At 61.1% G+C, this 20,037-nt stretch overlaps 1 protein-coding gene across 11 annotated transcripts in view; it reads right to left on the bottom strand.

Moving 5' to 3' along the window:
- LOC129472208 (multiple epidermal growth factor-like domains protein 6) overlaps positions 1–20,037 on the bottom strand; it is a 120,013-nt gene that overhangs the window by 75,810 nt on the left and 24,166 nt on the right. For 9 of the 11 annotated variants that reach the window (XM_055261606.2, XM_063631169.1, XM_063631172.1 and 6 more), the window contains exon 4: positions 13,890–13,994. In XM_055261606.2, the coding sequence (XP_055117581.1) occupies positions 13,890–13,994 (105 nt within the window). Of the gene's footprint in view, positions 1–4,457; positions 4,627–13,889; positions 13,995–20,037 lie in introns of those variants that run through there. The other 2 variants (XM_063631177.1, XM_063631178.1) reach the window with 1 other exon arrangement.

The raw sequence follows: 20,037 nt of genomic DNA, 5'->3' as shown, positions 1-20,037 counted from the left end.
AGTTCCCTTCCTAGCTGGACCTTAAACCCCCCGGGGCCTGGTACCTGCTCTGGCCTCTCATGGCCACCAGGGGGTGCCAGCGCCCCACCCTGAGCACGCGGCAAGAAGGGAGGTGGGGACCCCTTGATTGCAGAAGGCCTCTTCCAAGAGGGGTCCAGGGAGCACGACCAGGAGCCTATCGGTGCCTGGCTTGAGAGCAGGACGCTTCGTGCGGGGCTGCCTGGCCTGGCCCTGGACGGTCCCCATGGTAGGACCTGGGGCACAGCACCAGGGTGGCCGGTGTCCAAGAACCTCCTGAATTGCCCAGTTAAACAGAATGTCACGGGGCTGTCCAGATGGCCACGTCACCAAGAACAGAAGTGTGTGTGGACGTCCGGGTACCTTCCAACTCTGCTCCAGCCACACTCGGCATTCCATCCAGGGCAGGCACTGTGGACCCTGACACCCAGCAGCACAGGGACTGTCACGGGGTGCAGTGGGGATCCAGCCTTCTCCTCCCTGAGACCTCAGGGTCAGCTGCTATAGGACCCGCCGTGGACCACTGCCCTGCAGGTTCATAGAGCCCTGATCCCACCACAGTGGGTGACCTCCCCCAACGCTCCCAGGGGGCGTTGTCCTGTTCTTGGCTAGCCTGGCCTGAGTGATGCTGCCCAGGCCCCCAGCTTGACCGGGCCAGAGGGCCTGGCCCTGCTCTGGAATGCCTGGGGCAGCCACATCAGAGAACAGATTCCAGAAGCACGCAGCCCCTCGCTTGCAGAGCCTCATTCATTACTCCATGGGAAGGGGGGCATGGGTACCGCCCCAGGAATCTTAAAAATGGGCAAAATCAGCAGAGGTCCTGGCATCTGCCTCCCTGAACAGGGTTGGCACTGGACAGCCAGCGCTAAGGCAGGGTGGGCACAGGACGCTGGCCAACCTGGGGCCCACTTTGGCGGCCAGGCCAAGAACCGAGCTGCTCACAGGCCGCTCTGGAAGACCTAGGTGTTCCCTTGCTGGAAGGAGCCCCGCAGGCCAGCAAGCCCCACCCGTCTCTGGGCAGTGTCACAAGCAGAGCTCGAGGACCAGCTGCTCGGCCCATCAGAGGGACGCGGGGCCCTTCCCCCAACGCACTTCACGCTATGAGCCCCCGGCGCCCCGTCTGGAAATGGCTGGGGCTGGAGAGGCCACAGAGTCCAGGTCAGCTGCCCAGGCACATGAGGTCACGCCCTACAGGGGCTTTGCAGGGATCCCAGGAGACACCTGGGCTGGCTGGGTCCTCGGTGCTGCGAAGCGATGGCCCCCAGAGCTCACCCAGACTCAGGAGGCAGCGGTGCCTCTCTCCTCCAGCCTCAAAAATAACTGGGTGCTAGACAGTGCATCCTGTGGAACGTCCTGTCTTACTCTCACCACGACCCCCTACAGCGACCCTCACTACCACATCTGTTTTCCCAGGGAGGAAACTGAGGCATAGCAAGGCCGCCCTGGCCAGGTGTAGCGCCCAAACCCACCAGGGCCCCACACCCCAGTGGCAGGTGTACTTGGGGCCTGCTGCTGCCCTGTGGTGGCCAGAAGGGCCCCAGCCCTGGTCGCACGGTGCTGGCAGATGGGCAACGCTGCACCTACCCTGCCAGAGTGCTAGAGGCAAAGATGTGAGCAGGAGCTGGGCCACGGGGCGAGACGGAGCCCTGGTCCCTCCCAGGGATGCACTGGACAAGGGCAGGGCCTGCACACGCTTCCTCCCTTCCTACCCGCCAGGGCTCATCCAGCCCTGACCTGCCCCTGAGGCCACAGCTCCAGGAGGCCCAGGCCCTGCCTCCTCACCTCTCCCGGGACCCTCCCCTCCCCACAAAGGCCCCTGTCTTGGGCATAGCTCTCCCCAAAGCTAGACTGTCAGTGGACTGGCACTGCCAGAGGTCAGGTGGGACCTGCGGACCCTGCGTTTATTGATTGCACGTGGGCTGAGTGTGGCGGGGATCCCTCCTGCACCCCCAGCATGGACATGCCGCCCCCCCAGGCTCTCCCAGGACAAGCCACCTGCCAGCCAGGACCTCGCAGCCCGTCAGGCTCTGACCACAGGTCCCGTTTGCCAGGGACACGGCCAGCCTGGCCCAGCTCCTTGGCCATCACACCATGGGCCCTCGGTCCCTATGAGCACCTGTGACTCAGAGCTTCACCCTGCAGGCCGGGGTTGTCCAGCCAGGGGCAGGGGGGCCTGGGAGGCTGCAGGGACCTCGAAGGAGACAGCCCTCCACCGACCTGTCCTCCGGGACCTGGTGCAGGCAGGACAGGCCTGTGTTTCTATGACAGGTTCATGGCAGGACCTCAGCATAGGAAACCCCTCCCCTCTTTCCTCACTTAGGTGGCTGAGACCTGCCAGGAGCCCAGAAACCAGCCTCGGGCTCCCCCAGGCTGCTGCCCGCCACCCTGGACCCTTCTTCCCAAGGGTCTCACAGGCACTGCCATGCTGTGGGACAGGCCCAGCCACGGGGCCCAGCTGCTGAGGAGGCAGAACCCATCCCATAAACGCTGGAGAGGCCTGGAGTGCAGGATCGCCTGCAGGAATTCCCCAGGAATTCGCACCCGGAGTCTCCGCAGCTCAGCCACAGGCTGAATTTGACTCATCAACATGTCTACTACAGCCAGGGCCTGGGGTGCAGAGGCTCCCAGAGATTCCTGGAGTGATGAGGGGGTGCAGTGTGCAGGACCTGCCATGAATGTGTCATAGACACACTGGGCCTTAGCCCTCAGTGCACCCAGTGTGTGCTTAGGTAAAAACCAAGGCCCCCTGAGGGCTCTGGCCTCCAGGAACACGGCAGGGGAGTGGGGCCTTCGGTATTGGTCCTAGGCCCCTCATAGGGGCTTCGGTAGTGGTCCTAGGCCCCTCATGGGGCCCAGGGAGGCCACCCCTTTGGCTAGAGCAGGACAGGGAGGCTCAAGCAGCAACTCAGCCCAGCAGGCTCCTCAGGAGTCCCAGCACGCACCCACTTTCTTCAGGAAGGGGGCCCATCACCTGCACCCCAGGCAGCTCTCCCCAGCGCTCAGGCTAAGAGCCCCCAAATGCAAGGACACCCACACACCATCCCCTGCCTGGCCCCTTCGAGCCACCTCTGTTGCCCCCATGCTCTGCCCTGGATGCCAGCCAGTGCCCTATGACCTTGCCGGCCAGCCCTTCAGCCCTTCCTGACGGTGGGTTTCTCTATATCAGCAGGATGGGCCGTGAGCACCGCAGGGAACACCTGTGTCCTCTGCACCTTACAGAAGCCCTGTGGGTGAGGTTTGCCCCTCTGCTCCCTCCACCAGCCAAACACAGCCTGAACCCACAAGGGCCTGCAGAGCGTGTTCACAGGGTGCAGGTCTGCACCCCAGCTCCATGCAGCTTGGCCTAGCCTCTCCACCCAGAAAAGAACATGCCAAACCCTCAGTGTGGCCCATGAGAGCTGTCAGGCTGGGCACTGCAGCTTCCAGGCGAGTGGGCAGAGCCTGGCTTCGCTCAGCTGGCGGCTGCCCGGTACGGGTCTGCCAGAGGCCAGGGCACAACCCATAGCCCCAGACACTCCCAGAGGGAGCTCCTGCAGCCGACTCCATCCGCCATAGCCACCTCCAGCCCACACCCGAGAGACCCCCGCCACCAGCCTCCTGTTCAAGTGGGGGAAACTGAGGCTCCTTCAAAGATGCAGGACCCAAAGAAGCAGGGACAGCCTCTGGGACCCAGCACAGGGCACCCAGGCCACACCAATGCCCAGACACCACCCTGCCACCCCTCAGCCGGGGCTCCCAAAGGCCCTCAGCCTTGCCCTGGGCAGGTGGTCAAGGGCCAAAGGCCAATACCAAGTCCACCACTGACTCCAAGCAACTCAAGAACTGCCAGGGGCTCAGTATCCCCATCTGTGAAATGGAACAGGCACGGCGCCACACCCGGATGCTGTGGTCAGCCCCAGTGCTGCCCTGAAGTCCGGGGGATCTGGATGGGACAGGATGGCCGAGGCAAAGAACAGGGGACTCAAAGGATCCTGGAGGCTGAAGGTCTCTGACGCACCCAGCTGGTGGGAAGAGCTGTGCAAGAAGACCACCCAGGAGACTGGGGGGCCATGGGGTCTCCGGCCTGGGGCAGGCACAGGGAGCCAAGAGGCCTGGTCGTCCTCTGAACAGTGTTGGAGTAGCCTGCCACCGGGCTCAGCTGCTGCCTGGACAGCCGTCCGTGCTATGGGCAGGGAGACTTGAGGTTCCCACTCACCAGGCAGCACGGGGGCAGTTGGGGGAGCCCACAGAAGCCCTTTGCCCCGCAACGCCTGGCAGGGTCCGCCTCTTAATGTCTCATGTTGTAATTATGTCATTAAAAGACCACCCTGTCTGTGAAGCCAGTATGGAAGAGGCCACACAACCCCACTGTGCACAGAGCCAAGGCCAGGGAGGATAGCGTTATCCTAGGAGAAAGACAGAGGCCCTTTTGTGGGTGGCAGGGGAGGGGGAGAACAAACTTGGTAATTAAACAATTCACTCCACAGACAGGAATCCCCTTCCCAGAGTCAGCCCTTTGAAAGACAGGCTGGATTCTGCAGGCGGTCTCAGTCTCCCTAGCTGTCCTGTCAAGGAGGTGGCCCAGCTTGAGCATAGCAAGATGGTCGTGGAGGGGCCACACCTGTCCCAGCTGACTGTCATGCAGGGACTGAGGCCAGAGAAGCCAAAGTCAGGCACCTGCCCCGCCCACTCAACCCACTGCAGGCAGAAGGGGCCACCCAGCAGGCACTGGCTCCCACGGGGAAGCAGGACTCTGGGGATTTCCAGGGGCTCAGTGCAGTTAAAGGGGACATGTGTGGAAAAGCCGAAGGCCACAGGGAAAGGACAGCCAGGCGGGCCGCTGGGCATGGGGTTTTCTGATTACCCAGAAACCAGGCAGAGCTCCTCAAAGCCTGGGACCTGAGGGTGGCCAGACAGGGTGAGTCAAGGAGGTGTCTTCTGGCCCAGGTGCCAGGTGCTCTGTCCACCCACTGGGCACACCCGCTGCTCCAGCCCTGCTCAGCGGACAACCACTGCACCACCAACCTTGCCTCCAAGAAAGACCATGTGGGCCTGGGAATGTGAGGATAGGAGGCTGCCCCTGCCCTACCCCTGTGCCGGGCCCTCACTGCCTGCAGGGCATGAAGCCCACAACTGGCCTGGCAGGAGCTCATCCTGTCCCCTCCACCGCCCAGCCTGGTACCAGGCACGGAGCCTGCCCAGGAGGCTAGTTATCCTCCCCACTCACACGGCAGAGGCTCAGCCCTCCCTCCAGCCATCCCCTGGGGCCACCCAGTCTCTCCCCTCCACCAATCCCCAGGGACAGGGCCCCGGGGAGGCTGTAGCACACGGGGACACACACACCACAGCCCTATCTCCCCCTCTGAGCTGGCTCAGCACCGGCTTGTCTTCATGGCTGACACCTCCATGTTCCTCTGGGGCCTCCAGAGACCCCATTAACTGTGAGCACAGACAGCCATCAGCCTGGGGAGCAGGACACAGAGAGAGGGTCTGGGGGACCAGGGGCAGCCCTGGGCCATCCCATAAGGAGTGGACAGCCATGGCCGTGGCTGGGTTTTCTGATGGTCCAGAAACCAGAGAGTGCTCCTCCAAGCCTGGAACCCAGAACAGCCAGGCAGGGCAGGAGTCAATGAGGCATCTCCCGGCCCAGGTGTCAGGTGTCCGGTGCTCACAGGACACGACCCCACCATGGAGGCCAGAAGCCTGGTCTTGCTCTCAGAGGACTCCCACCCCCGAGCACAGAGAGCAGGAAAACACCGAGACCAAGGCCAGCCTGCCCCAAAGGCCAGAGAGCAAGGTTCCTGGGTAAGGGCATCCCCCCAGACACGCTGGGTCCTCCCCAAGGGTGCTGGGTCCTCCCCACTCCAAAGACCAGAGAGCAAGTTTCCTGGGTGAGGACATCCCCCCAGACACACTGAGTCCTCCCCAAGGGTGCTGGGTCTTCCCCCTAAGTGTGCTGGGTCCTTCCTGCATATGTTGGGTCACTTCCTGGTATGCTGGTCCTGCTGTGTGTGCTGGGTCCTTCCTGGGTGTGCTAGGTCCTTCTTGGCATGCTGGGTTCTCCCGGGTGTGCTGAGTCCTTTCCAGGTGTGCTGGGTCCTTGCGGGTGCACTGGGTCTTCCCTGGTGTGCTGGGTCCCCGTGGGTGTGCTGAGTCCTTTCCAGGTGTGCTAGGTCCTCCTGGGTGTCCTGAGTCCTGCCAGGTGTGCTGGGTCCTCCTGGGTGTGCTGGGTCCTTCGGGGTGTGCTGGGTCCTTCCTGGGTGTGCTGGGTCCTCCCGGGTGTGCTGGGTCCTCCCGGGTGTGCTAGGTCCTTCCTGAGTGTGTTAGGTTCTCTCAGGTATGCTGGGTTCTCTCAGGTGTGCTGGGTCCTTCCTGGTGTGCTAGGTCCTTCCCGGGTGTGCTGGGTCCTCCCGGGTGTGCTGGGTCCTTCCTGAGTGTGTTAGGTTCTCCCAGGTATGCTGGGTTCTCTCAGGTGTGCTGGGTCCTCCTGGGTGTGCTGGGTCCTTCCTGGGTGTGCTGGGTTCCCCTGGGTGTGCTGGGTTCTCTTGGGTGTACTGGGTCCTTCCTGGGTGTGCTGGGTTCTCCTGGGTGTGCTGGGTTCTCTTGGGTGTACTGGGTCCTTCCTGGGTGTGCTGGGTCCTTCCTGGGTGTGCTGAGTTCTCCTGGATGTGCTGGGTCCTTCCTGGGTGTGCTGGGTCCTTCCTGGGTGTGCTGGGTTCTCCTGGGTGTGCTAGGTCCTTCCCAGGTGTGCTGGGTCCTTCCTGGTATTCTGGGTCCTCCCAGGTGTGCTGGGTCCTTCCTGAGTGTGTTAGGTTCTCCCAGGTATGCTGGGTTCTCTCAGGTGTGCTGGGTCCTTCCTGGGTGTACTGGGTCCTTCCTGGGTGTGCTGGGTTCTCCTGGGTGTGCTGGGTCCTTCCTGGGTGTGCTGAGTTCTCCTGGATGTGCTGGGTCCTTCCTGGGTGTGCTGGGTTCTCCTGGGTGTGCTGGGTCCTTCCTGGGTGTGCTAGGTCCTTCCCAAGTGTGCTGGGTCTTTCCTGGGTGTGCTGGGCCTTCCTGGTATGCTGGGTCCTCCCAGGTGTGCTGGGTCCTTCCTGAGTGTGTTAGGTTCTCCCAGTATGCTGGGTCCTTCCTGGGTGTGCTGGGTCCTCCTGGGTGTGCTGGGTCCTCCCAGGTGTGCTGAGTCCTTCCTGAGTGTGTTAGGTTCTCCCAGGTATGCTGGGTTCTCTCAAGTGTGCTGGGTCCTCTTGGGTGTGCTGGGTCCTTCCTGGGTGTGCTGGGTCCTCCTGCGTGTGCTGGGTCCTCCTGGGTGTGCTGGGTCCTTCCTGAGTGTGTTAGGTTCTCCCAGGTATGCTGGGTTCTCTCAGGTGTGCTGGGTCCTTCCTGTGTGTGCTGGGTTCTCCTGAGTATGGTGGGTCCTTCCTGTGTGTGCTGGGTCCTCCTGGGTGTGCTGGGTCCTTCCTGGGTGTGCTGGGTCCTTCCTGGGTGTGCTGGGTCCTTTCTGGGTGTGCTGGGTTCTCCTGGGTATGCTGAGTTCTCTTGGGTATGCTGGGTCCTCCCTGGTGGGCTGCATTCCCTCAGGTGTGCTGGGTCCTTCCTGGTATGCTGGGTCCTCCTGTGTGTGCTGCGTCCTTCCTGCGTGTGCTGGGTTCTCCCAGGTTTGCTGGGTCCTCCTGGGTGTGCTGGGTCCCCCCGCCAGGTAACCCCTAGTCCTCCTGGGGCATGCTAGGATCATTTCTCACACCGGACACAAAAAGCCTCCCCCAGGGCAGCCTCCTGGCTGAGCCAGCTCCAGGCCCAGATGGAAACCTTCTGCTTAGCTGTGCCTAAAGGTAAGCATGGGCAGTGCGGGGAGCCTGGAACTACAGCCCAGGACCAGGGTCAGGTTAACCCGAGGCCACGTCCACAGGACAAAGCTGAGATGCCTCCCCAGGAATCAGCCCAGGCTGGGGCTGCTGCAGGCTGCAGGCCTCTGGACAGGGTCCCATGGCAGGGAGCAGGACTGGAGACAGCCCCAGCTCCAGCTCCAGCCAGGGAGTGCACAACATGGAGAGAGGCCGTGAAAAGAACATCTCTGCCCCAGAGCCCGCCCTTCCAGGAGCCCCGTCCTCCCCTCCCAACACTCCCTGGGACGCAGAGTCTGAGGCCGGCAGCGGCAGCTCCCAGGCCTGGCCGTGGCTGGTCGCCAAGAGCAGCCCTGGGTGGCATCTGGAGCTCGGGCGAGGGGTCAGACTCCCACCCTCAGACACAGTGGGCAGCATTGAAGGGCAGCGGGGAGGGCCGCTTCCTCTCCATTAATCAGTGATCCCAGTTTAGAAACAGTCACCCTGAGCCAACGCCAAGGGCTAAACGGGCTCAGGACCCCACCCAACCCTGGCCACCCAACCTTCTCCAGGGCTCTGCTTCCTGGCATAGCCTCAGGGCCCCAACAACTGCCAGAGCCACCTCCAGCCCACACCCGAGACTCCCACTGAGGGCCTCCTGCTCGAGGTGGGGAAACCGAGGTTTCCTTCAAAGGTGCAGGACTCAGAGTGGGCCTGGGTGCTGAGGCTCCAGGCAGGACCACTGATGTCTCTCCCGGCTTGGCAGGCACACAGCAGGTACCTGGGAGCACCTGCCAGCCGGCCCCCAGCAGTGTCTGGCTCCATCTCACCGAGGGAGGCTGAGGACCCTCTAAGAAGCTTGGCTGACCCTTCCTTCATTCCCTACCCCGTACCTCAGGGCCAAAATGACTTTCTCCTCCACTCTGCTCCTCTGCTCCTGTCTCTGTCCTGTCTGGAAACTTGTCCGGAACAAATTGCACCTCCCAAACCTTCCCCAGCCCACAGGCCCACCTCCTCCAGGAAGCCCTTGGAGCAGCCAAGCCTCTGGTGGGCATCGCTGGAGCCCTGACCACTCACCTGGACCCAGGAGTGAGGGTGGCAACACTCTAGTGTGGTGGTGCCAGAGACCCATCTGATCTGCCCCTTTGACTGGTGGCAGGGGGTTGGGGGCGGGGGGAGGGAACTGAGGCCCAGGAGGGAATCAGAGCCAAAGGTTACTATTTATTTATTTATTTAATCTATCTGTCTATCTATCGAGACAGTGTCTCGCTCTGTCAGCTAGGCTGGAGTCCAGTTGCACAATCTTGGCTCACTGCAACCTCCACCTCCCACGTTCAATCAATCCTCCTGCCTCGGCCTCCTGGGTAGCTGGGATTAGAGGCGCCCGCCACCACGCCTGGCTAATTTTTATATTTTTGGTAGAGACGGGGTTTCACCATGTTGCTCAGGCTGGTCTCGAACTCCTGAGCTCAAGTGATACACCTGCCTTGGCCTCCCAAAGTACTGGGATTACAGGTGTGAGCCACCACGCCTGCCCTGAGCCAAAGGTTCTTGAACCAAGAAAGTACCTAGAGGTGACCCAGGCCTCCTTTCTCAGAGCCTGCCCTTGTCCAATGAGGTCAGCTGAGACCACATCAAGAGATCTGTAGAGATTTTTGTCATGTCATGTAGTACAAAAGACAAATCTATTAGGAGGTCATTTGTTCTCAGTAACTTTTTCTTGCTGGTCTTTTCGTTACCGATTCCGAGCCAAGCCCAGGTCACCAGTGGGTGTTGGGGAAGGGGTGGGGGCGTCCACCCACGCTTGCCAGAGCAGCACACACAGGTGGGACCTGGGTGCAAAGGCAGGACAAGGCCAGGTTTTCGGCTGTGAAAACTGTTCCTGGTTGGTCTGATGAAACTGATACTCTGATAGAGCCCCAAAGTCTTCCCAGGGACAGGAGAGGAGGTCTTTACAGTCCCCCTCCCTCCTCTGCAGACCCACAGGGCAAGGAAACTGGCAGTCCTGGGGCGGTCTTCCGAACCCTGGACCACTCTGGGAGACTCCACATGGCAGCTGGGTGCTCTTGTGTAATTACCCCAAGAGCCAGGGTATTAGTCCATTTTCCAACTGCTGACATACCCGAGACTGGGCAATTTACAAAAGAAAGAGGTTTAATGGACTTACAGTTCCATATGGCTGGGGAGGCCTCACAATCATGGCAGAAGGCAAGGAGGAGCAAGTCACATCTTACGTTTTACATGGATGGCAGCGGGCAAAGAGAGAGAGCTTGTGCGGGGAAACTCCCCCTTATAAAACCATCAGATCTCATGAGACTTACTTATTATCACGAGAACAGCACAGGAAAGACCTGCCCCCATGATTCAACCACCTCCCACTGGGTTCCTCCCATGACACGTGGGAATTATGGGAGATACAAGATGAGATTTTGGTGGGGACACAGCCAAACCATATCAGCTGGGGACAAAGTCTGCACCTGAGCCATCACAATGGTTGTCCCTGCCACGACCCCCACTTCCCAACCCTTCTGCCAGGCCCACTCTGGGCCTCACCTACGTGGACTCACGCAACCTGCACAAAACATCACCAAACCTCCTCCCTGCTGAACAGAAGGGGGACCGGGGTCCGAGAGGTGGAGTAGGTTACCCTGGTCACACAGGCACAGGCCTGGGGAACACCAAAGCCAGCCCTGGACAAAATGAGCGGCTGGCCCTGACTCTGACTGCACCAAGGCCTGCACTGGGCCGCGGAAGGCTTCACTGCAGGCCCTGCCCAGGGCCGGGCCCTCCACCTTCCAGGCAGACAGGCCCGCTTTGTGCTCCCACGGCTCCCGCTGCTTCTGCGGAAGGGCTCCCAGGGCCTCAGGGAAACACGGCTGCAAAGCCCCCGCCCGCTGCAGACCCGAGACTTGCCATCTGGGCCAAGGAGGGAGAGCTGGGGCTGTGGGGAGCGGGGAGGGCTCCTTCCCCCCACTGCCCTCCATAGCTGCCCGGAGAGTTCCTGTCTCCCTCCCCCACTCCTTTGTTCAAATGAAATAATTTGGGGGAACCAGAAAATATGGCTTTTATTTTCAAAACTGGAATCAATTATAATTGGGGGGTTAGTTAAATATTCCCAACTGTGTTTGAGCTCAGGTCTGCAGTCACCAGACCCAGAGAGGAGGAAGGACAGGAAGGTGATGGTGAGAGGTCTAGGTGGGAACACTAAGGGCAGGGGCTATACCTGCAGGCAGCACCCCCTCACGCCTGGTCCTGCACACTTGGCCCTGCAAACCCAGCCTGCACACTCAGCCCTGCACACTCAGTGCTGCACACTCAGCCCTGCACAATTTAACCCTGCAGGCCTGGCCCTGCACACCCAGCTCTACACACTCCATCCTGAATGCCCAGCCCTGCATAATTCAGCCCCACACACTCCACCCTACACAGTTTGGCCCTGCATAATTCAGCCCTGCACCCTCGGCTTTGCACACCCAGCCTCCACACCTTCCCCTTCTTCCAAGAGAGAGTGACCAGGGAGGAGGCCGGGCAGCCACCCTACAGCTTGTCAACTGCCCCCTGTGAAGGCCACGTCTGCCCCAACTGGCCACTCTCCCAGGAGGCCCACTACTCAAGGGCCACAAGCCAGCCACAAGTGAGGATGCTTCTGCCCTGCCGGGGACCCTGCTCCCCTCTCCTCCAAAGCAAATCTCAGTGGCTCCCCCGAGACCAAGGCTTGTCCCTGCATGAGGTGGCAGCATGGCCAGAAGGGAGTACATGGCATTCCTCAGACAGACCTGGCTTCAGCCCTAACTAGGCCGCTTGTGAGCTGAGCACCAGCAGCTGCCGGGTCTCCTCAACCTTGCTTTCCTCTTTCATGAAGCAAATGAAGTGTGGAGTTGATGAGGTGACGTAGGCGGAGAGTGGCTCAGAGCCAGAAGGGAGCTCCCGGCCTCCGGCCTCCCTGCTCTGCTCTGCGGTGCGTTCCCACGGTGACCGGGGCGTGGGGCTGCTGCTGTGGAGGCTGAGCCCCGGGCCCAGGCGCCGTGAGAGTCTGTGACGCAGAAGTCAGAGCCAAGAGGCTGGCGGGGGCACAGGGCACCTGAGTGCACCCCAACCCCAAGCACCCAAGCATGGGCATCTGAGCCCACTCCGCAGTGCTGGCCTGGGCCTGGGGAAGACAGGCCCCTCCCACTGGGCACGGAGCCCCCCAACAATGCCAAACCCCCAAAGATGCAGAGCCCCCGCCCCACACTGGACACTGAGCCCCCACGAGACACCAAGCTCCCCCACGGGGTGTGCAGCCCCCAGTGAGCCTCCTGCAAGCCCTGTGCCAGCTGGTGACCCGGGGGCCGCGCATCAGGGTCTCATGGAGCAGGGACCTCGGAGCTGGCTCCTGACAAAGATGAGGTGGGAGGAGGGGACTGACGGTGGGCAGGAGGCCAGCCCTGAGGGGGCAGGTCAGGTGTCCTCCATCCCCTCCCAGAGGACACGGCCAGGAAAGGCCACCCCCCAAGGCCACCTCCTCCTCGCCCTCCCCTAGGAACAGAGACCACAGGAGGCTCTGCTTGGCTGACCAGTGAGCCACAGTCCTGTCCCGGAAGCCTCCCCAGCCGGCCCAGTCAGCCCTGGTAGTTCTGAGTCAAACCGAAGTCAAGCGGCGCACATTGCCAAAAGATTAGACAAATGAGACGGAAAGGCCCTCGGGACGCTTCTCAACTCCCACCTGTGGCCATAATGACAGCTCCCAAGAGGCCAAACGTGACAGTCAGTGCCCACTCCATCCTGCATGGACCCCATCTGCCCTCGGAGCAGGGATGGGTCACCTCTGACCAGCCCGCAGAGGGACCACAAGGAGGCCTGGCCAAGGCCTGCTGCCTGGATGTCACAGGGCAATGACAGGGCAGGAGCCCTTTCGTCCACACGAGACAGCCAGGTCTCAGTCCATGGTCAGGACAGCAGCCCTCCCAGCCACCCAGCATCCAGGAAGCAGCAGGCACTCACAGTGACTCAGCAGGGGCCGTCCCAGCTAGCAGAGGACATTCAATAAACCCTCCAGCACCAACCGTCCGCCTTTCCAACAATGATCAATGCCCCAGGCTGCTGGCACCCAGCTCAGAACTCTGGGGAGACCCAGCACCTCCCCAGAACCCCTCCTCAGCCTGGCCCCCAGCGGAACGTGGAGTGGGCAGGAGTGTCCTTCACAAATGTGGGGACCTCCTGATTCCTCCGATTTCCTTGAATCTCCTCCTGCTGCGTGCCTGGGCGCCGGAGTGCATCTCTCACTCTGCCCTGGCATCTGCCTGGCATGGAGCCCCAGTGGCCACCACACGAGCAGTCCCAAAGCCCCAGGGCCACTGGGAGTGTTTCATGCCATCGGGACGGCCGTGGCTCAGGCTGCGTGAGGCTAGGATGAAGAAACCTGGGACAGAGCAGGAAGCCACAGAGGAAGGGAAGACTCCCGCTTCCCATGGCCCAAAGGAATCAGGATGAGGCTTTGCTGCTTTTCCCCGCATTGGCACGCACTTTTCTTTACAGAAATCCCGTCACCCCGATGGCTTGCTTTCAGCCCATCCCCACTCCCTGCAAGCATCTCCGTCGCTGCCAGCTCCTGCTTCAACCTGGTTTTCAGGGCCTGCGCGGGAGTCCCATTTACAGCTGTGCTGCGGGTACTCAACCAGTCGCCTCGGCTAGGACCCCCCCGGTGTCCCCCATCTTTTAACACTGAGGACAACGACAGTTCGGCAAGGTGGCAGCACAGCTGGAGACCCTGGGATCTGGCCACCCCTGCCTTTCTAGAGGGCCAGCGTCCCCACTTATAAACAGCAGGGCTGGACGCGGTGGGCGCTGAGATGATATGCTTCAGCGCCACCCACTGAGGGGGGTCTCTCGGGGTCACCCCTCCCCTCAACACCCTCAGGGGGCTGCAGGGAACTGGTGGAGGGATTGCAGAACGTCCTCAGAAGAATGCCTGTTCACTCGAGGTGTCCCCTACACAGCTGTGCTGGGGACGGCCAGTGGCTGACACATCCCCGCCCCTCGCCCACAGGCTGGCCATGGCCAGGGCCTTGGTGCCTCAGGGGCTCCACTCACCATACTGACAGCGGGGTCCCTGGAAGCCGGGGGGACAGCGACACGGCTGGGCTGAGCCTGGCACACAACGGCCACCGTGAAAACAGAGGCCGGCGCTGCATTCAGCTGCGGAGGGAAGGAGAAAATCGGTGAGAGGGGCAAGGAGGGGTGAGGCAGGGGGAGGTGAGGCCTGAGGGTCTCTCGGGCAGGCAGCCCACCCAGCCTGCCAGGTCCCCAGCCCCATTCTCTCTGTCCTGGGTCACACATTGCCCGGCCACCAATGGAGGCTGGCGTGTCCCCGCAACCCCAGCCATGGCCACATGCAGTTGGGGTTAGGCGGAACCCCTCTTGAGCGCAGTAAAGCCCTAACTCACTTCATCTAGATGGGGAGGAGCCAAGGGCATTTCCTGGGGAAGGTGGGCAGGGAGTGGGGGCTGGGAGGAGTGGGAGGAGGGAAGGTGGGGGTGCAGGGGGGAGGGGTGGGCTGCTCAATGGTCAGCGCTGCACAGCTGAGGACGCCCCTCAAGACCCTGATGGTAGAAACTACAAGGTTGGCCCCATCCCCAGGGAGGGGTGGCCCCAGACCAGGCCAGTCAGACCCCAGGGAGGGGAGGAGGTAAGCTCCTGGCAGGTGGGGAGCCAAGTGTTGACAGCGGCTGCCCTGGGGCTCCCTGGGGAAAGCGAGGCCAGGGTGTGAGGGTGGAGGAGGCCACGGCTAGACCTGAGAGGCGAGGCGGGGGCTCTGGAGAGAGAGGGGCGCCGTGTGGCTTGGCAGGCAGCCCCATTACTGAGAGCCCCACACTGCCTCGCTGCCCCCTCCACAGCAGGTGCCCCCCAGGCTGGACCAGGTGCCCCCCGGGGCCTCCAGTACCAACTTCCTTCACCGGGCAGCCCCTACCCTGCACGTCACCACTTGGGAGGGCAGGGCCAGGGTGGGATGGCAGGGCCAGGGTGGGTGGGCTGCACCTGCCTGAGGGGTGCACACTGGGTGACTGCATGGTCAGCACAGTGACCTGAGACCCCCTGCCCCACCCCGGAGCCTGTGCGACCTGTGGGCTCAGTGAGTTTGTGTGTCACTCACAGCACCCCTGCCAGGAGTGGGGAAGGAAGCTCTAGACAGGGGGGGCCTGCTGGTGGCTGGGCTGGGGCTCCTGGGATTCCCAGGCACAGGTCGGGTCAGCTGAGAGGAAGAAGGACACTCAGGCACTCGTCGTCTAAGCAGCCCCAGACCATAGGCTGTGTCCGGTGGGGAAACCGAGGCTCAGAGACTTCATTACCTGGCCTGGACCACAGAGTAAGCCATGACCGGCTCAAGCTTCAGGGCCTGTGTGGCCGTCCCATTTACAGATGTGTCCAAGGCCAGCACCCAAACCTGGACTTGGGGTCAGGAGGACCCGGCCTGGGCTGGCACAGAGAAACGCGGGTCCCTGTGAATGCTTCTTCCTCCCACCCTCCTGCAATCACGGCCACCACCACTGCCCCAGGCATGGCGGCATCCCCTCCCTGCCTGGGCCCTCACACACATCTGGCCACGTTCAGGCCCCACCAGCCTCTTCCCTCCAGCCAAACACCTGCAGCCTGAGGATGTGTCCGAACGCTATAGGGTGGGGGCCGGGGGGCTGCAGAGAAACCGGATGGAAGTTGCCGTGACCCTGGAGGAAGCACAGGAAATTCCCCAGGGACCGGGGACCAACCTGGGGCCCAGTAACAGGAAACATCCGTGTCCCAAGTATTGAGGCCTGAAGCCTGCTGACTTGTGCAACTGCAAGAGCAAGCCAGCTGTGTTTAGTTCCCACTGTGAGGAAGGTTTTAGGTTTTCCTTGTTCTGAAGACCTCCAGCCCCAAACAGCCAAGATCAATCACCCCTGGGTGGGGAGCAGATGCTGACCTGGAGTCCACCCCTAGGACGCTGCCCTCCCCAGGCTCTGCTGAAGGACAGAAGGCAGGAGCTGCCCAGATCTCGTAGCCTGGGGAAAAGCAGCCACTCACTGCCTCCCCCCTCCCACCCTGTTTCCCACCGGCTGGGCCCCACCCTCCTGTTCTCAGGGCCCCTCTTCTGGAGCCCGTGTCCACCGCCCTGTGTCCCTCCCCTAAACCCCACACCCTTCCCTCCCTCCCTGCTCTCCCAGGAAGCATCTGCCTAAATCTGAAACAAAGGGGAAAAGGAGTGTGCTTCTGAAAATCCCAGCCAGATCCAGCATCCCCGCTGTCCCGGCTGAAGAAACCGTCTCTCAAGGCAGGTGGAGCTGACTCTGCCGGCGGAGAGGGGTGCACACGAATCCTACCACAGGCACACCCAGCAGGACACCAGGCCCGGGGTAGCTGCTGCCCTCTCTTCAGTGTCCAGGACAGACATTAATCATTGGTCTTCATCCTGGGCCAGAAGGAGGACACGGAGACCAATGATTAACGTCTGTCCCAGGCTGGAAGGGTACGGCCACAAGATGTTCCCCGGACCCTGGGCCAGTCACTCAGATGAGCACACAGCGAATCCTAGCAGCTCACCTAGCAGCTCAGACCAGGGGTCTGGGAGATACCGTCGTGAGCACTGGGTCAGTCACCTGCATCCCATCCAAAGCCAGTCCAGTCGGGTCTACCCGCAGGGTACCTTGAACACACCCACGTCTCTCCACCTCGTCTCCACCATGACACCAAGGCCACCGTCATCTCCTGCCCTCTGCAGATGCCTCTTGGCTGGCCCCAGCTTCTCCTGCTCAGTCAATTTCCATTCTCTACCCTGCTGCCATAGTGACTTTTTAGAATACAACTCAGATCTTGGTTCTCCAGTTGCAAACCCTTCACTGGCTTTCCATTGACTCAGCACAAAACCCCGCGACCCCCAGATCCTCCCTATCAGACCCCCATCCAGCTCCTGGCTTCACCCCAGACTCAGCTCTCCCTGCTTGAGGGCCTCCCATGAACAAGCTGCTCTCTGCGTGGACAACTCTTCTCTTCCCCAAATGTCACTTCCACAGGGAGGCTCCCTAACCCCTGTCTCCAAATCAGAGCCCACAGCGCCCCGCTCTTGCCCCCTCTAGTGCCTCTCAACCATGATTAGGCACTTAGTTGGGGTGACAGCTCACCTCCCATGCCAGGCCCTGGGCTCCCTGAGAGCAGCCCCCAACTCCATTTTGATCACTGTCACGCACCCAGTTCTGACATGCAGGTGCGCCGGCAAGCTTGTTGATGAAGGGGTGAATGAATGAACAAACCACCGCCTGGCCAGGCCAGCTGGGTGTGAGAGGGACTTGTGGATGCTCCTTGGAGAAAGGGAGGGTGCAAGGGGACAGAGGAGGAGGGCTGCCCATGGCCTTGCTCCCAAGGGATGGAAAAACACCAGGAGGCTCTAAAACAAAGATGCACAAAGCTGCGCTCCAAACCGAGAGCAGGTGTTCCTGGTAGACGCCCCCATGCCGTCAGCATCCCCTCCGCACTGCAGCATGTGCTGACAATGCACAGCCACCTGACAATGCACAGCCACCTGCAGCAGCCCGGCCTCCAGAGCTGTCGAGGGCCACGCCTCTCCCTCGTTCACAGAATGGGAACTGGCAGTGAGGACCGTGGCCATTTGCCAGCTGTCTAGCTTCCCAGGCATATGCTTTGGGGTGAAACTGGGTAGGTCTGCCTCAAATTCCTAGACCAAAGGCTGGGAGGGCCCTTAGAGGCATCCAGGGTGCCACCGGCGCAGGACGGCAGGTTTGGGGAGTGCATGGCGGCATGTCCAGGCCATGTCTGTAGCCTCTTTAACGCCCCCCACTTTCTCAAATTGGACTGAACCACAAGCAAACACCTCTCCCAGTGGCTGGAGCTCATTTCCCGAATTGGGTTAACTGTGGAAAGGGGACTGGATTCCTCTCCAGGGGCTCAGTTCCTGCAGGTGAAGACCTTGGGCCACTTCTCTGGAGCTGCCGCTTGGCCAGAGCCCTTGCCAACTTTTCTTCCTGCCCCTTGAACAACCCAGCCATCTTATGGGAAGCTGGGGTGACCACCAGGCAGATCAAGCCTTCCTCTCTTCCTTCCTTACCCACCACCCTGGCTCTCCAAAGGCGATCCCTGGAGCAGGGGCAGCGCACCCAGAACCTTCCAGAAGGAGGAGCTCCGGCTGCCACTAAGCATCACTCTGGACTCTGGTGACTGGCGCCACCTCTGTGCCTCATGGCCTGTGTTCCCCCTGCACCAGAGTCCCAGGGCTGGCCCACGTCCCCTCACCATGCACCAGCAGAGACCTCCAGGGGACAGGGATGGAGCCAAGGATCAGGGACTCCTGCCCCTTCTGCTGAGGACATCAAGCAGTCCCCAGGCCTGCATCTGAGACAGTAACCACAGAATCCAGGGTAGGTCTCTGCCCCCAAGCACCGGGGAGGCATGGGCAGGCAGTAAGGCCACTGGGCTCAGCGCCTGCACACCCCCTGGATGGGGCTCCCAGCCCGGAGGTGCCTGGGGACTCTAAGGCGTCACGGGGCTCCCCACCCACCACCCTACAGGGCAGCTCTTATGCTGAAGAGGGAAAGAGAAAGAAGTTCTGGGTCAGGTGTGAGGATGGAGCTGCAGCCATGAATTGGAGCACGTGTAGGTGTGACACACGTCCTGTGTGTGGATGTGACACATGTCCTGTGTGTGGGTGTGAGTGACACGTGTCCTGTTGTGGGTGTGAGTGACACATGTCCTGTGTGTGGGTGTGAGGACACATGTCCTGTGTGTGGGTGTGAGGACATGTGTCCTGTGTGTGAGGACACGTGTCCTGTGTGTGTATGACACATGTCCTGTGTGTGGTGTGTGACACGTGCTGTGTGGGTGTGACACATGTCCTGTGTGTGGGTGTGACACATGTCCTGTGTGTGGGTGTGACACTTGTCCTGTGTGTGGGTGTGACACTTGTCCTGTGTGTGGGTGTGAGGACACATGTCCTGTGTGTAGGTGAGTGAGGACACTTGTCCTGTGTGTGGGTATGACACTTGTCCTGTGTGTTGGTGCGAATGAGGACACTTGTCCTATGTGTGGGTGTGAGGACACATGTTCTGTGCATGGGTGTGACACATGTCCTGTGTGTGGGTATGACACATGTCCTGTGTGGGTGTGAGGACACATGTCCTGTGTGTGGGTGTGAGTGACACACGTCCTGTGTGTGGGTGTGAGTGACACATGTCCTGTGTGTGGGTGTGACACGTGTCCTGTTGTGGGTGTGACACGTGTCCTGTGTGTGGGTGTGAGTGACACTTGTCCTGTGTGTGGGTGAGGACATGTGTCCTGTGTGTGGATGTGAGGACACTTGTCCTGTGTGTGGGTGCGAATGAGGACACATGCCCTGTGTGGGTGTGAGGACACATGTCCTGGTGTGGGTGTGTGGACACATGTCCTGTGTGTGCGTGTGACATATGTCCTGTGTGTGGGTGTGAGTGACACATGTCCTGTGTGTGGGTGTGAGTGACACATGTCCTGTGTGTGGGTGTGTGGACACATGTCCTCTGTGTGCATGTGACATGTCCTGTGTGTGGGTGTGAGTGTAGACATGTGTCCTATGTGTGGGTGTGAGGACACATGTCCTGTGTGTAGGTGTGAGTGACATGTGTCCTGTGTGTGGGTGTGACACATGTCCTGTGTGTGGGTGTGAGTGAGGACACATGTCCTGTGAAGATGATTGAGCATGGTGTGTGAGCATATGTCTGCACATAAACACGTATATGGCGTGTGGCCTTGTGCACGCTCGAGTGAGCATGTATGGGCATGATTGTGAATAGGTGCTCACAGATGTGTGTGCGCATGCGTGTGTGTGTGTGCCAATCTGTGCAAGGCAGTGCGTGAGCTCATCTGGTGGGCAGCGGGTCCAGATGCAAATGTGTGCCTGGCACAGGGGTCCATGAGTCTGGATGCGACTCCACAGGAAGAGAGACCTGGGGTGTAGGGGTGGGGGTCACAGTGGGACAGCAGGTCCCACCGGGCCATTTGTGAAGCCTGTGCTGTGTCTGCATGGAGGAAAACGGAGCCCAGAGCCTGGGGCGCCAGCTCAGCCAATTCCCACGCTGGGACTCAGGGCTGGCATGTGGCCAGAACGGAAAAGGAAAAGCAAACGGCAGAGGCAGGAAAATGGAGGGCGGCCCGGGGTCCACAGAGGGCCCTGCAGCCCCTTCCCAGCAGGCCCGGCCAACCAGGTGGGCAGAGGCCACAGGGC

The sequence above is a fragment of the Symphalangus syndactylus genome, chromosome 22 (genome assembly GCF_028878055.3).
Source record: "Symphalangus syndactylus isolate Jambi chromosome 22, NHGRI_mSymSyn1-v2.1_pri, whole genome shotgun sequence".
NCBI classification, from domain to species: Eukaryota; Metazoa; Chordata; class Mammalia; order Primates; family Hylobatidae; genus Symphalangus; species Symphalangus syndactylus.
Note: the sequence above shows the minus strand (reverse complement) of the source record. Positions and strands in the feature narration are given on the sequence as shown.